The sequence below is a fragment of the Microcebus murinus genome, chromosome 7 (genome assembly GCF_040939455.1).
Source record: "Microcebus murinus isolate Inina chromosome 7, M.murinus_Inina_mat1.0, whole genome shotgun sequence".
NCBI lineage: Eukaryota > Metazoa > Chordata > Mammalia > Primates > Cheirogaleidae > Microcebus > Microcebus murinus.
In genome coordinates this window covers 54,397,320-54,412,061 of record NC_134110.1, presented here as the reverse complement: position 1 = coordinate 54,412,061, position 14,742 = coordinate 54,397,320, and the positions used below count along the sequence as shown (strand labels likewise).

Below are 14,742 nucleotides of genomic sequence, written 5' to 3'. Positions count from 1 at the left end.
TATTACAAAGGGACAGTGGAAAAAGCCAGAGAGGGGGCTCATAAAAAGGCCTAGAGAACTTTATAAGACATATGAACCATCAAGGTTACTGACCAAAAAGCCCTAAAAATTCTAAGGTAGATATAATTATTAGATATAATTATTAAATATTTAATTAATATTTACTATAACTACCACAACAGATTTAGATTGTTCTAGACTGAATGTGACAAAGGTATATGATGATATGCTACATATATATACTAAGGCTGTCCAGAAAGTGTCCAGCCATGGATACAATGGCTGTATACTTTTCCAGACAGCCCTCATATTTCACAGTATAGTTTTATAGTTTTTCTTTTTTGGGGGGGGTTGGAGAACAGAGTCCTGTTCTGTTGCCTGGAGTAGAGTGCCGTGGCGTTAGCCTAGCTCATAGCAACCTCTAACTCCTGGGCTCAAGCAATCCTTCTGCCTCAGTCTCCCAAGTAGCTGGGACTACAGGCAGACACCACCATGCCCAGACAATTTTTTCTATATATTTTTAGTCGTATGGCGAATTTCTTTCTATTTTTAGTAGAGACGGGGTCTCACTCTTGCTCAGGCTGGTCTTGGACTCCTGAGCTCAAACAATCTTCCTCCCTCGGCCTCCCAAAGTGCTAGGATTACAGGCCTGAGCCATCATGCCCGGCCCATAGTATAGTTTTTCTTTATCCTGCAGTATGAATTTTCCTCACTGGAAATAGCTATAAATGGATTGATTAATTTATATTATTCAGATAGCTATCAGCAAAAACAAATGGAATCTTGATCCAGAACTGGAACCCCAGGATTACAATATAAAGCTCAAGCTATACAACTCAAATGCTTTGTTTAAGAGGGATTGGGCTTTATCAATAATAACAATGGTAAATAAGAGGAATAATATGCATGCTGATAGTGATAGTGTTGGTGAGGATAAGAATGAAGGACTATTAATCTTGAGAAGAGCTAAATAAAATCAATCTTGAATATGTGCCATGCTGGTCAGATTATTTAGTTAAATAGATACAACCCTTTAAAAAAACCTTCATAAAAATTTTTTGAATCTAAATAACCCTTTAACCACTAACCTTATTTTGAAATCCATTAACACAATTTTTTTTTCTTTAGAGACCCTGTCACCCAGGCTAGAGTGCAGTGGCCTAATCATAGCTCATTGTAACCTTAAACTCCTGGACTCAAGCGATCCTTCCATCTTAGCCTTCTGAGTAGCTGGGACTACAGGAATGTACCACCATGTGCAGCTAAATTTTTTCTTTCACATTTAGAGACAGGGTTTCACTAATGTCTCCCAGGCTGGTCTTGAGTTCCTGGCCTCAAACAATCCTCCCGCCTCAGCCTCCCAGGTAGCTGGGATTATGGGCATGAGCTCCAAGACAAAACTTTTTAGGAGGATTTTTGATTGACAGATTCCTTAGTAATGCAATTTAGTCATATAAATATTTAATAAAACTATTAGTATCACAGAATACTAATACAGATACAGGATTTAGTATCACAGAATTTTTAAATTTTTTACTGGGTCAGGAGAGCAGCCTCTGATTGTGAGCCTTTTCCAATAGGGAAATATCATCAACTTTATAATAATATTCTTTACAACAGTTTACATTAAGAGGTAGTTTCTAGGATACATAGTGATGAAAAGTGGAGACTCTGTCCTCCAATGTTCTTTCCATATTTATTGCAATTTAACATCGCCTTCACTCTGGATACAGACACCACCCTTGCCCCCAGCCTGGGGGTTTAACCTCATTGAATCATTCTTGCCAATTCAGAGACCATTCTTCCTGCCTGCCCCTCTCTTCACAGAATCTAGCCAACTATATCCTCCATTTTTTTTCACTTCTCCACCATGGAAAATCTTATAATGAAATTGAAAAATTTACATTCTAGTCAAAAATAGGGTATATATCACAGCAAGTAGATTTAGTCAGAGAAAAAGTGATTTGAATTGTGATGCAAAGACAATTTTCTTCAAAGGAAAAAAACTATGTAATTTGTATGTGTTGAATATTTTACTAACTGCACATATTAGCTTGTCTATTTAGTGAAATTATAAACTATCTAATTTATATTCTGTCATCCCCAAAACATCTATTATAGTGCTACACCCTAAGGAGATGGTCATTAAATATATAGAGATAATAATTCTTGGCAATATTTCTCTTTTCAGTTTATGGTCAAATGATTCTTTTTGGCAATCATCTCGAGAAAATAATTATACTGTACCTCGCCCAGGAGCAAACGTGGTTATTCCTGAAGGTAAATGCATAAACACAAATGAATAAGGTGCATGTGTTTATATAACATCTATGACAGGGAAGATGTCACAGTAGTTAGGTTTCCACCTTTATGCAGCACACCTCGGTGAAAGAGCAAATGTGAAGAAAGGGACTCTATTATTATGTCCTATATACTGAACCCAGACTTCTTGGGTTTATGTGGATTTAAACCTATTAACAATAGCAGATTTTTCTGGAAGACACAGGAATCAATCATGTGGAAAGATGGGCCATAATCTTCAAAACCAGGATTCATTGATGAGTTTGTTAATGTTTTGTTATAGGCTGTAGTCTGTGGATTATATTTCTTGAAGTCTTGTTTTATAGGAACATGGATTGTAGCTGACACAGATATGCCACCAATGGAAAGGCTCATTATTTGGGGAGTTCTAGAACTGGAAGATAACTATAATGTGGGAGCTCCAGAGTCTTCTTACAGAAAAGTTGTTTTGAATGCTACCTACATATCACTTCAGGTAAGAGTGAGGGTCTTGTAATTTATATCCTTATTAATCAAATTCTAAAATGTAGATTTACTGAAATAATACTAAGCATATTCAACCGGTATGAATAAAAAATCCGCAAGCTCTAGCCCATGAATTACATGCCTCACTTAAGTCCAATGTACTTCTGCTGTCCTTTAAATTGTGGACTAACTATTTCTTAGGAGTAATTATCATTGTACTCTTTAATGTGAGGTCTACCCGGTTTCAATTTTACATAGAATATTTGTGCCACTATTAGTTAAGGCCATGCTAACAGCTTGCTCCCACAAAGAATCCCTAGAAGTTCTAGAAAAAGTTAAAAGAATTTAAGCCCTTTTTTATTTTTTTAAGAAAACAATTTTTCTTAAAACAAATTGATGTAGATGAAATTATGAAAGCAAGAGAAGACTAATAAAAATGTTGCAATTATTTGGAATAATCACCACATTCTCTCATAAAACCTCAAATGGTCTTGAACATGTAACAGCTTAATCAGTTTAATTGTCTTGTCAGTCTTGTAATATTTTTCATGAAAAAGGATGGCCCACCAAAAAGCTATTAAGCTATTAAAAAAATAAAAATTATTTAGTAACTTTTCTTTGAGAAAAGAAATAAAGTCCAGAAACATGGGCTTTAATGTTTTTAAAGTGCATAATATTTTGATTAGATATATGGCTTTCAGGTCAATTAAAACTACAATTGCATCTTTACCTTATTGTGTTTTAGTTGGGTAACCTTGAGTAAGTTATTTGACCTCTTTTAGCAACATTTTTGTCACCTGTGAAATAAGAATAATAATACCAATGCATTAATGGTATTAATGGGTTTAATGTAAAGGTTAAATGACATCATATGTGTGAAGCCTTACCCATGATACCTGACACAGAATCAGCAAACATGTAATGATAGCTATCATTATGAACAACGATAGCTTGTAAATGGCATAGCTTGGATGGAAGTGTGAACAGTGTATTCCGTATATGGCATACTACATTCAAATATAGTATAATCTGCTCAAACACCACTACTTCAGGTTTTATGAGATCTCAGTTTTAGATCCAGTTCTGACAGTAAATAGATATTGAATTTGAGCTTGTCATCATTTAAACTGCCTATCCCAAAGTAAATGGGTTAAAGTCACTTCCAATTACAATACTGTTATCTATACAGCAAAAATTATTCCTTTTTACTAGGGGAGGCTGCTATTGACTTCTTAATTCCTTTTTTATGGGGGATTTTCTTTTCTGCTCAATTTTTAAGTATTAACAATTTTCTGTTTCGCTGTAGGGAGGTAGATTAATCGGTGGCTGGGAAGATGACCCTTTTAAAGGAGAATTAAAAATTGTTCTTAGAGGAAATCATTCTACCCCAGAATGGGCTCTTCCAGAAGGACCAAATCAAGGGGCAAAAGTCTTGGGTATGTGTCTCCAGATACCAAAAGTGTCATATCAGTTTTGAGAATCTACTTTAAAATATACAGCACCAAAATACTTATTAGTTCATGATGTTATGGTATCAGTAGCTTTTATAGACATTTATGTATTGTAAAGGGTTATAAAAGTAGCAGAGATTTTGAAAAATTAAATTATGTCACATTATACCAGATAAAAATAGATATAAATGTGTGTATTTTTAGACCAAAATGTAACTTATTACAAAATTAACATTAACAAACTACACATTATATTATGCCATTTACAATATTCATAAATAATCTGTGGATCAGTTGACTCTGCTTTCCATTATTCAAACACAACTATTGCTGAGATTTAATTTCCCATTTGCATGGGCATATTGTGCATATGGCTATTTGAGCCCAGAATGCTAACAACCTGAAAGAGTTTAATTTAGTCACATGTGATAACTGCTTTTATTAATAGTACAGCATATTTATTTAGGAGAAATATATAAACATGTGCCACAATTGCTCCACTGTATAATTTCTAAAACTAACACCCAGTAAATAAGGGGATAAACAAATGATTCCAGCTTGAATTAGTCAGTTCACCACTGGCAAATATCCTGAGGCAAATTCAATCTTAAAAAAAAATGTTTTATGTGTTTGTTTTTTATTTCAAAAGTAACACTTCAAACCACACAGAACAATGTCAAGAAAATATTTCTTAGAGATATACATCTTTTCAGTTGTATCTTTCTTATGGGAACTAGCATTAGATGATAATTTTTTGTGTCTCCCCATGTTTTCTATCTATGCCTGTATTCGTATTATATATACTGATTTGTGGTGATACTATTGTTCCTTTTGTTAAAACATAGTCAAACTAAATACATTATTGTGCAATTTTCTTTTCTTAGCTAACATATTATGAACATCTTTCCAGATCAAAATTTATAGATAAAACTCTTCTTTTTCATAGTGTTATTACTCCTCTGTATTAATATATTAAAATTTATTCCATCCTTTTCCTATTGATGTACATTTGGATTAATTCCAGTTTTCTAATATTTCCAAATCTTGCCATGGTAAACATTGTCATCCATGTACCCTTGTGTACTGGCTTTAATTTCTATGAACCAGAATCCTGGAAGCAGGTCAAAGGGTCAAAGTCTTCTTTCACAGCTAAGAGCAGATAACTCCAACTCATTCCGTTCATCCTCAAATGTTCAATCACTTATTAAAATACATCAATGAAAAGTTTCATTTTATACTAGCACCTAACTCAGTACCGTGAGGTGAATGAATAGGAGTGTGTTTTTCTCTTTCAGGGGTGTTTGGTGAGCTGGATCTTCATGGAATTCCACATTCAATATATAAAACTAAACTATCAGAAACTGCAGAGGCAGGTTCCAAAGTCTTGTCTCTGATGGATGCTGTGGATTGGCAGGTAGAGAAAATATTATGTGGTGGAAAAGGAATACACACAGTGGGTCAGATGAAAAAGATTTCTTGCCTGTTCTCATAGACATTTATTTCTTTATAGGATTAACCAGATGAGAGATGTGCATTTCACAATCGGCTTGCAAAGGATGACCTGATAGCAGGCATTTAAAAATTGTGGTCTCAAAGGCCCTTAAAATATATAAAGAACATTATATATATAAGTCATAAAAGAAAAATATGGAAGTTTCTGGTTAAAAATTTTATTATGATTTCTTTGCAAAACAGAAAAAGGAATTATTTTAAATACATTTCATTGTTATGTTGTTTACCTCTTCACTTTTAATTTGTGATTTTACATGTTAAGGATTTAGAAAGAAAACAAATCCTGATGCCCAGTAATATCCAAATAATGCCTGTGTTAAATGAGAGATTTAGGTAAAATATAAATGGTGGCAGTTCCTATCTCTACTATATCCATAAATTATATGCGGATCATAGAGTCCACATATTTTACAAATACTCTTTTTAATGCCAAAGGATCTGAGAAATGAAGGGATTCTGTTTCCAAGCTCTCAGATCTCAGCCAGTTCCCTTCTGGTGAGAATGAGCTTTAGAATTAGAACAAAGAGAGCCTTAGTCTGAGCAAATCAATGCAAATCACCCAAACATATGGGTTTGCTCTCTTAGTGCAGTTTAAAATTAGTAAATAGAAAAAGGGTTTATGGGGAAGTATTATGATCTACTTATAATATATTCTTATCTGCGGTAGTTTCGGTGTGATTACTTTTTAAAGAGAGTAATTACGTGATTTCAATATCCCTATTATTTATCCAATTAATATTTTCTGCAAATTATTTATCCAAGTAATATTTAAACAAGCGTCACATATTTTCTAAGGCATCAAGGATCTAGCAGTGAAGAAATTTGTCCAAGCTATCATGGAACATGCATTGGAGTGGGAGAAGCAGACATTAAATGAACAAATAAATTTACATTAATTTCAGATTATAATGCACATGATAAAGGAAATAGAACCGGTAGTGTGATAAAGACTGTCATGATAGAAGGTGGCAGATAACATTAAATAGGGTGTCCAGAGAAAGTCTTTCTTAAGGGCATATTTGAGCAGAGACTTAGATGACAAGGAGCTTAATATACAGAGTTGTAGGACTTAGCCTTACCCTTTAGTTTTCCCAGCCTTTTCCACCTTTCAGGGATAGCAAATTATAGTTAATTGTGTAAAAAAAAAAAAGGGAAAAAAGCCTAGGGAAATTTTTTTTCAAGTCTTAAGAATATTGTCCTGACCAGTTTTGAATAAAAATGCAAGTATATTTGCTTTGATGCCTTTGATTTTTAAATATATACATATTGCTATGATTTCAATAAATTTCCGAATTAAAGTTAAGGAAATGCTAAAATAATTCAAAATTTAGAATTTTTAATATCAAACACAAGGATACTTATTTTTAGAAACCTAAATGTACCATTTTTTTTCTGGTAATACCATGATTGCTAACCAGATATGAATTAAATTTTAATTATTTAATAATGTTTTAAAAAATCTATTTTTTAAATTGTTCTTAAATGTGGCACTTGAATTTTTCTAAGGAGGGAGAAGAGATTGTGATAACAACCACCAGCTATGATTCCCACCAGACAGAAACAAGAAGTATCGTTAAAATCCTGCATAATCACAAAATTCTCATTCTCAATGATAGCCTTTCCTATACTCACCTTGGTAAGTGGCTGCTGTTTAACCAAATAGAAATGTAACTAAAATGTCTTGTAAGATTTTTTATAAAATAATCTGTTCATAATTCATATTTACTATGCAATTATAACTTTTTGATAAAACATCTCACAAATATTTTAGAGGAGCAATTCATTCAGATTGGCATGGATATCCCAGGGGTGTTACTATTCATGTGTTGGCTACCAGTTTTCCTTTCTGTATGCATTCATTCATTCATTCTTTTGGCAAAGGCCTACTGTATGACAGTTTACAGAGTAAGACTTGACATTCTGTTTTGAGCAAGCTTCTAGGTGATTCTTGTGCACACTGAAGTCTGCGAATCCTTGATCCAAAAGCTTTGTTCAATTTGTTTCATGGACATTCCTCACTGTAAATGCATTTTGACAAGCTACAATGAAACAATAAAAGTATAATTCTCAAGGAGAGAAGAACTAAGCATCATCCAAAGATGATTTTTCCATTTGTAAGAGCAAGACCTTCCCAGCACCCCAGCTTTGCCCCATCCAACAGGCTACCTTCATCTGACTCTCAGAAAGTGGGAGCAGACAGGAATGCAAAGTTAGAAAATCCTTTCTGGTTCTTCTGATGCTCATAGAAACTCCAGCTGTCAGGCAGCAGGACAGACTGGCGGACATTTGCCCTGTATGAAAAAGAAACTTAAAAGAACTTTTTTTTTTTTTTTTTTTTTGGAGACAGAGTCTCACTTGTTGCCCAGGCTAGAGTGAGTGCCCGTAGCGTCAGCCTAGCTCACAGCAACCTCAAACTCCTGGGCTCAAGCGATCCTCCTGCCTCAGCCTCCCGAGTAGCTGGGACTACAGGCATGTGCCACCATGCCCAGCTAATTTTTTCTATATATATTAGTTGGCCAATTAATTTCTTTCTATTTATAGTAGAGACGAGGTCTCGCTCTTGCTCAGGCTGGTTTCGAACTCCTGACCTTGAGCAATCCGCCCGTCTCAGCCTCCCAGAGAGCTAGGATTACAAGCGTGAGCCACCGCGCCCGGCTTAAAAGAACTTTTTAAAGCAGTGTTTTGGTAGAAGCACATGTGTTTATAATTCTATATCACATAGTTTTCTTTAAATCAAAAGGAAAAGTTTTATTGGAAAACCTTTAATTGCAATTAGTTGTAAAACAATTGGTTTTTGAAGTTGGACATTATAGATTCTTTCATTTAAAATGTCAAACATTTCTATTTGAAATGCACTTGTCTTAAAGGTTTGAGTAAGATTTCTGGAAATGAAGAGTGCAATTTAGGTTATGCTTTACAAATTGTTAAGATGCAAATGTACAGATTGTTTTGATATGCTTTTACCTACTTAGAAAGCATTGTGGTTGATACAAAATATGCCACAGGAAAAGTGGAGCACACCGAGGAGGTTTAAGTGTCGGGAGGAGAAATATCTATATGTTGCTGATTCTCCTTAGGGCCTTGGGCAAATTCTTTTACTCACCTCTACCTCATTTCTTCATCTATTAAAATTACAATATGCTTCTCAATTTGTCTTACAAGTGTTTACATGTATAATTTGAAGTGTTTGTGGGCTACCGTCAAGATTTTTTAAGTAATAACTTTATAATTGCTAATTATCATAAGCTTTTTGGTGTAAATAGATGAAATATTTTTGGTTGTATTTTGGTTTGTAAATAAAAGAGCATCACAATATCAGTCTGCCATCCATATATATTTAAAAATGTAAATCTAATCAATACATGCATTTTTGCTGATTTTTTGGCATATTAGAAAGTTGTTTAGCCTATGAACTGCAAAGAAAGTGTGATAATACAGACAGGTATTTCTCAGAGTTGGCAATAACCTAGCAGTCCTTCCATTGCAGCTGAAAGGTACCACGTCCCTGAAACAGGTCAGAGCTACACATTAGCAGCTGATGTTGGGATACTGACTAGAAACATCAAAATAGTTGGTGAGGATTACCCAGGTTGGTCTGAGGATTCCTTTGGTGCACGAGTCCTGGTTGGCTCTTTCAGTGAAAATATGATAACATTTAAAGGTGGGTATAAATTTGATTTATTTTTCTAAATGAAGTATAACAAGGTCTCTTCCATTTTATAATTGTTTCTTATGTAATTCTCACCTCTTAACAGGATCATATGGAAAAATAAAGCTATAAGAGTGATTATGTAGCCCAAGCAATTCTCTTCCAAAGTAAATTCTCTAAAATTATTGCTATTTATTTTATCTTCATAAACAATAAGAATTATCAAATTAACATGACCTTAGGTAACAGCTAAACCAGGTTTTCACTCAAACAGAAATCATTTTATAACAAGTACAACAGATCATCTGTTGTTCTGCTTTTATTTTAAGGAACATTTCAAATATACACCAAAAATAGAGAAAACAATATAACAACAAATCTCAACGTACTTATCACCGGCTTCAACAATAACCAACTTTGGCCAAACTTGTTTCACCTATACCTCCACCCACTCTCTTCAAGTCCAGGATTGTATTGAGGCAACCACATATTACGTCATCTAGAAATATTTTAATATGTAACTCTAAAACTTTTCAGAAAACATCTACAGGTATCAATCCTAAAAAATTCCTTACCATCAAATGATAGTTCAAATTTCTCCAGTTTGTTCATTTCCTTCCTTTCTTCTGCACTCTCTTTGTTCAAATCAGGACATAAATAAGAGCCACATTGCAACGGGTTATGAATCTTAAATCACTTTGAGGCATTTCTCTCTCCTTGCAATTTATTTTTAAAAGAAGCTGGTCATATATCCCATAGAGTTTCTAACTGTCTGGAATTTAGTGATTGCATCCTTGGAATTTAACTTATTCCTGTGTCTCTGTACTTCCTATGAATAGGTAGTTTGTAGCTAGAACCTCGATCAGACTAAGGCTCAATTTTTAGGTAAGAATTCTCCAGTTACTGGTGTATTGTTTCATCGGTAGGTACATAGTATATGATTGTTTCTCTTTTTATTATGTGAGCGGCTATTAATGATCATGATCATTGCCCAGTCCTATTAAATCACTGAGGTTTAAAATGGTGGTATTTTAATTCTACCATTCCCTGTTCATCTGTGAACTTAGACTACATCAACAAAGAAAAGCTCCTCTAAACAACCATTTGACTACCCTGAAGGAAAGTTAATGTGGGAAATGCAAGAAAAAAAATACTTGACTCTTTCCCCATATTGACTAGTTTTCAAAATAATGAGTTGGTTCCCAAGCATCCTCCAAAGGTGCCATAGAGTTTTTACTTGTTTTGTTTTATTATTAGTATCATTATGAGCTCATGGATGTAAATATATTTGATATGTTCAAATCCATTGTGATTGTTAATCTAAGTGATACTCAAAATGCTCCGTTTGGCCTGCAGAACCTTTTCGTGTTGATTCCTGCCCTTTTAATTTGACTTGGTTTTTTAAGCCTCTTCACTTCCTGATACGTCAAGCACATATTATAATTTTTTTCTAAGACTGGGAATCAGTCATTCCTCCAAGTAATCCTGTCTTTTTATTGGAAGAAGATATTTTTATCCCGTAAGCTGGGTACCAGGATTTAGATCATCCATTCTTGCTTTGAACTGTTTCTGTAGGCCCTTACTTATTCACAGTATTGCCTGTTCGACTTTGCAACAGTTCTAATTTTAGAACATCTTTGTATTAAGCGAACAGCTATCTAAAGCTGTCTAAAAAGATCCTTTGGTGGGAACAATAAAAAAAGGAGTTGAGAAATACTGCTTTTCTGGATTAAAGAAGCAAAGAAAAACTAATGAAGTTTTCATGAAAAATTTGAACTTTATGTAACTTTTCAAAAATGATTCCAACCATTATAAGAAAAGAAAAATTTAATCTTCTCTTCTCCTAGGAAGTGCAAGAATAAGTAATGTGGAGTTTTATCACAGTGGTCAAGAAGGCTTCAGGGATAGCATAGATCCAAGATATGCTGTAACATTTCTTAACTTAGGGCAGGTTTGTACTTTATTTTTTAATTTTTGTGTTTATTAAAAATATGCAAAATGTTTTTATTTTTATTTTCATTTGACTTAGATAAATAACTACATCTTAAATAGCTAAAACTATAATCTAATATAATAAAACTTTCTTGGGTATATTTCTTATTAACTTTTTTAGCAGCATTAGCTTTTACCTACATTGTGCATTTATTTAAGGTCAGTAAAAACCACAGGAAAAGTAGCATAAAAGGTGAAAGAATTGAAGCTGTAATAGTCGTTCACATTGCTACTTTATTTTACCATGACCAAAAATATATTTTCAAACAGTTTCTATTAAACAAAGTGAATATTATTTAAATTTCCCACATGAAAAGCATGATTGTATCTCTATGCCTCTGTTAAAAGTAGGAAAATAAATATTTGGAGAGGTCTAGTCATTTAAGAAAAATGAGAGAAAACATATTTCTTAGTATAAATGAAAAATAATCTTGTCGGTTTAAAGTTGAAACCCCTAACCTGGTTACTGATTGGTTCTTGTAGACATTTGAATTGTAACCCTTTGCCTACAGTATTATTTTTTGTAATTAAAAAAAATCCCACCTTGTCATATAGTAAACTATTTTGGAAAATAATATTTAGCACCTTAGCATTTTATAGGTGATAATAGAAATATAAATGCATAGAAAAGCACTTGAGAATTTTGTATCAGCATTTAAAGTAAGCATATGTGTTTTATTTAATAATAAATTCAGGATATATGGAAATTTCCCAGGATTAAAAGACCTTTTGGAAAATTAACTTTGCTTAAGGGAAAGTAAATTGAGTATTTTTTTTTTTTTTACCAAAGAGACTCATTTAAAATAAATTGAATATCGATCAAGGTTTATTTACTGAAAATCACCTCCTTCAAATTTTTTTCTTTAAATATATTTTAGTTTTGTTCTATTTTATAAATGTTCACTGAATCCCAATGTTTTATAGATTCAAGAACATGGAGCATCTTATATTCGAGGCTGTGCCTTTCACTATAGCTTCTCCCCAGCAATTGGTGTGTTTGGGACAGATGGATTGGACATAGATGATAACATCGTTTACTTTACAGTAGGGGAAGGTAATATAATAATATTTTGGTCCAAATAACATGTCCTTCTCAGGCAATCTTATCTGTAAACTCTAGAACCATGATGTCCAATTGATGGAAATGGTTTATATCTGTGCTATCTAATTACTAAGCCACATGTGGCTATTGAGCCCTTAAATTATGGCTAGTGTGACTGAGGAACTGAATTTTTAATTGTAATCGTACTTAATTTACATCTAAATAGCCACAGGTGGTTATGGCTGTCATATTGGACACTATAGCCCTAGAACACGGAAAAATTATTACCAGACCATGTTCTTAAGTGAGTTATCTAATCTCTACTTAAACTATTATGACCTTAAAAATACTCCTCACATATCAATCACAAAGATTAGCTTAAACTTTATTTTATTAAAAATTACATACAATTTTAGGTGTGTTTCATGTCTTTTATATCAGTGTAAAGTGTAAAACAAACATATTTAATGTGTATAAAAGCTATAGATAGGTGTGTTTGTTGAAATCTGAGGGAGACCCTATGAACTCACATATTTAATGAACACCCCAGAAGATCCTAATTCAGGTGGTCTATTAAAGAGGCAGAGTTCACTGTCAAAGAGCTCAGAGGACTCACTTAAATTCTAAGAGGATCATTTGTTAAGCTCAACTAGAAAAATGATTTTATGGAAAAAATGAAAGCCATCACCCATAATATTCATTACAAATTGACATGTATTTGGGGGGATTTTCTTTCTTTATTTTTATTTTTACAGGCATGAGAATATGGGGGGATGCCAACCGGGTCCGAGGAAATTTGGTTGCACTTTCAGTTTGGCCAGGAACCTACCAGAACAGAAAAGATTTAAGTTCAACTCTCTGGCATGCAGCAATTGAGGTTGTGAGGACACATTTATAATTATACAAAATTATAATTTACAGTTATACTTTCTGTAGAAATTGCAAATGTCAAAATATTATTGAAAGCTATATCTTTCTTGGATAGATTGCTGAAATTTTTTTTTTTAAAAAAGAGCTAAATAAAGGAGTGAATGAACTTTTAAAAAGATGTGAGCTCCAGCAGTAATTGTGGTTTTTTTTTTTTTCTTCTTTCTGTTGCTGTGTAATAGTTCTCTTATTACCTTTTTTCTCTAACATTTTTTATCACTTTCAAGTTCTGGTTCAGGGTCTCTGCTCCTAATCGACTGAGTGCTTTGCACATGTTACTACCTAACTCTGGATTCAGTCTCCACCCTCATATGGAAAATTAGAATGATAGATGAAGCTCTAAATCCCTTTCCCATCTAAAATTATTACTATTCAATGTACAAGCTTATTTACACTTGTCCCATATTGCTAATTGGAACCTTTTTGTTTCCCATGAGATTTATTCAATTACTATGGCTGTTTGTTTAGATGTAAAGTACAATTACAAGCAAGAAAATAGAAAGTACAGAGAAAAGACTTGGAGAAGAAAATAGTCAGCTTCCTTTTGTTTTTATTTACCTATACCATAGGATCAAAAAGGAATTAAATGAGGTTCTCTTTGAAAGATGGGATAAGGATTGAGTTTTTGTGTAACCATTAATTATTATCCTAAGATAAAATCTAAAAGCCAAAATTTAGTTTACAATGATGAGGTAAAAATGTTCTCTTGTCATATATTTATAGATATTAGAGTGTAATCAAATGTAAATTCCAAATCTTTAAAGTTATGTATAGCTTTTGAAAGAAAAAGGTACTTAATTTATGTATATGGATTCCATTTGATGGTATTTTTATCAAAATCTTTTAAAATAAAGGTGTTTAATATGATGGAGACTTTTGATCATTTTACTGACACCACAGGCAAGAATTAAACCTGTGCTCTATGCTTCCATTTGTACCACTTTGACTTGAATCATAAAATAAAATTATTTAGTAATTACTTAACATGCTGATCTTGTTTGTGATTATAGGAGATTTTATTTAAACAAGTGAATGTTTCTATTGAATCTTATGGTCTACTCTAATTGCCTTAGTTGTGTTTTCCATAATAAATCAATCAAATTTGTAACAAAAAATAACTAAGAAGAGCGATAAAATCCTTGCAACCTTGCTATAATACTGGAATTTGGTCTATGGCTTGTAAATTTTGAACTACATCCAGTGGATTTTGTGGCAAATAAAAAGCAATCTCCTTAATGCAGTTTTCTAATGAAGTCTAGGGTATAGTATCTAGTGACAGTTTTACACCAAGAGCATGATGTAATTTCAATAGTTCATTCAAAATATAAGTTTGAATGGGATTAAAAATTAAATTAAATTACATTTCCTCCTGAGAATATGGTAATAAATAAAGGTTTTCACAA

At 33.0% G+C, this 14,742-nt stretch overlaps 1 protein-coding gene across 2 annotated transcripts in view; it reads left to right on the top strand.

The window, feature by feature from the left end:
* Positions 1-14,742, top strand: part of PKHD1L1 (PKHD1 like 1) — a 155,045-nt gene that overhangs the window by 107,759 nt on the left and 32,544 nt on the right. For both annotated transcript variants that reach the window (XM_076005072.1, XM_012786304.3), the window contains exons 54-62: positions 2,192-2,280; positions 2,628-2,776; positions 4,073-4,202; positions 5,513-5,631; positions 7,236-7,365; positions 9,217-9,390; positions 11,226-11,329; positions 12,295-12,424; positions 13,168-13,289. In XM_076005072.1, the coding sequence (XP_075861187.1) occupies positions 2,192-2,280; positions 2,628-2,776; positions 4,073-4,202; positions 5,513-5,631; positions 7,236-7,365; positions 9,217-9,390; positions 11,226-11,329; positions 12,295-12,424; positions 13,168-13,289 (1,147 nt within the window). The remainder of the gene's footprint in view (positions 1-2,191; positions 2,281-2,627; positions 2,777-4,072; positions 4,203-5,512; positions 5,632-7,235; positions 7,366-9,216; positions 9,391-11,225; positions 11,330-12,294; positions 12,425-13,167; positions 13,290-14,742) is intronic.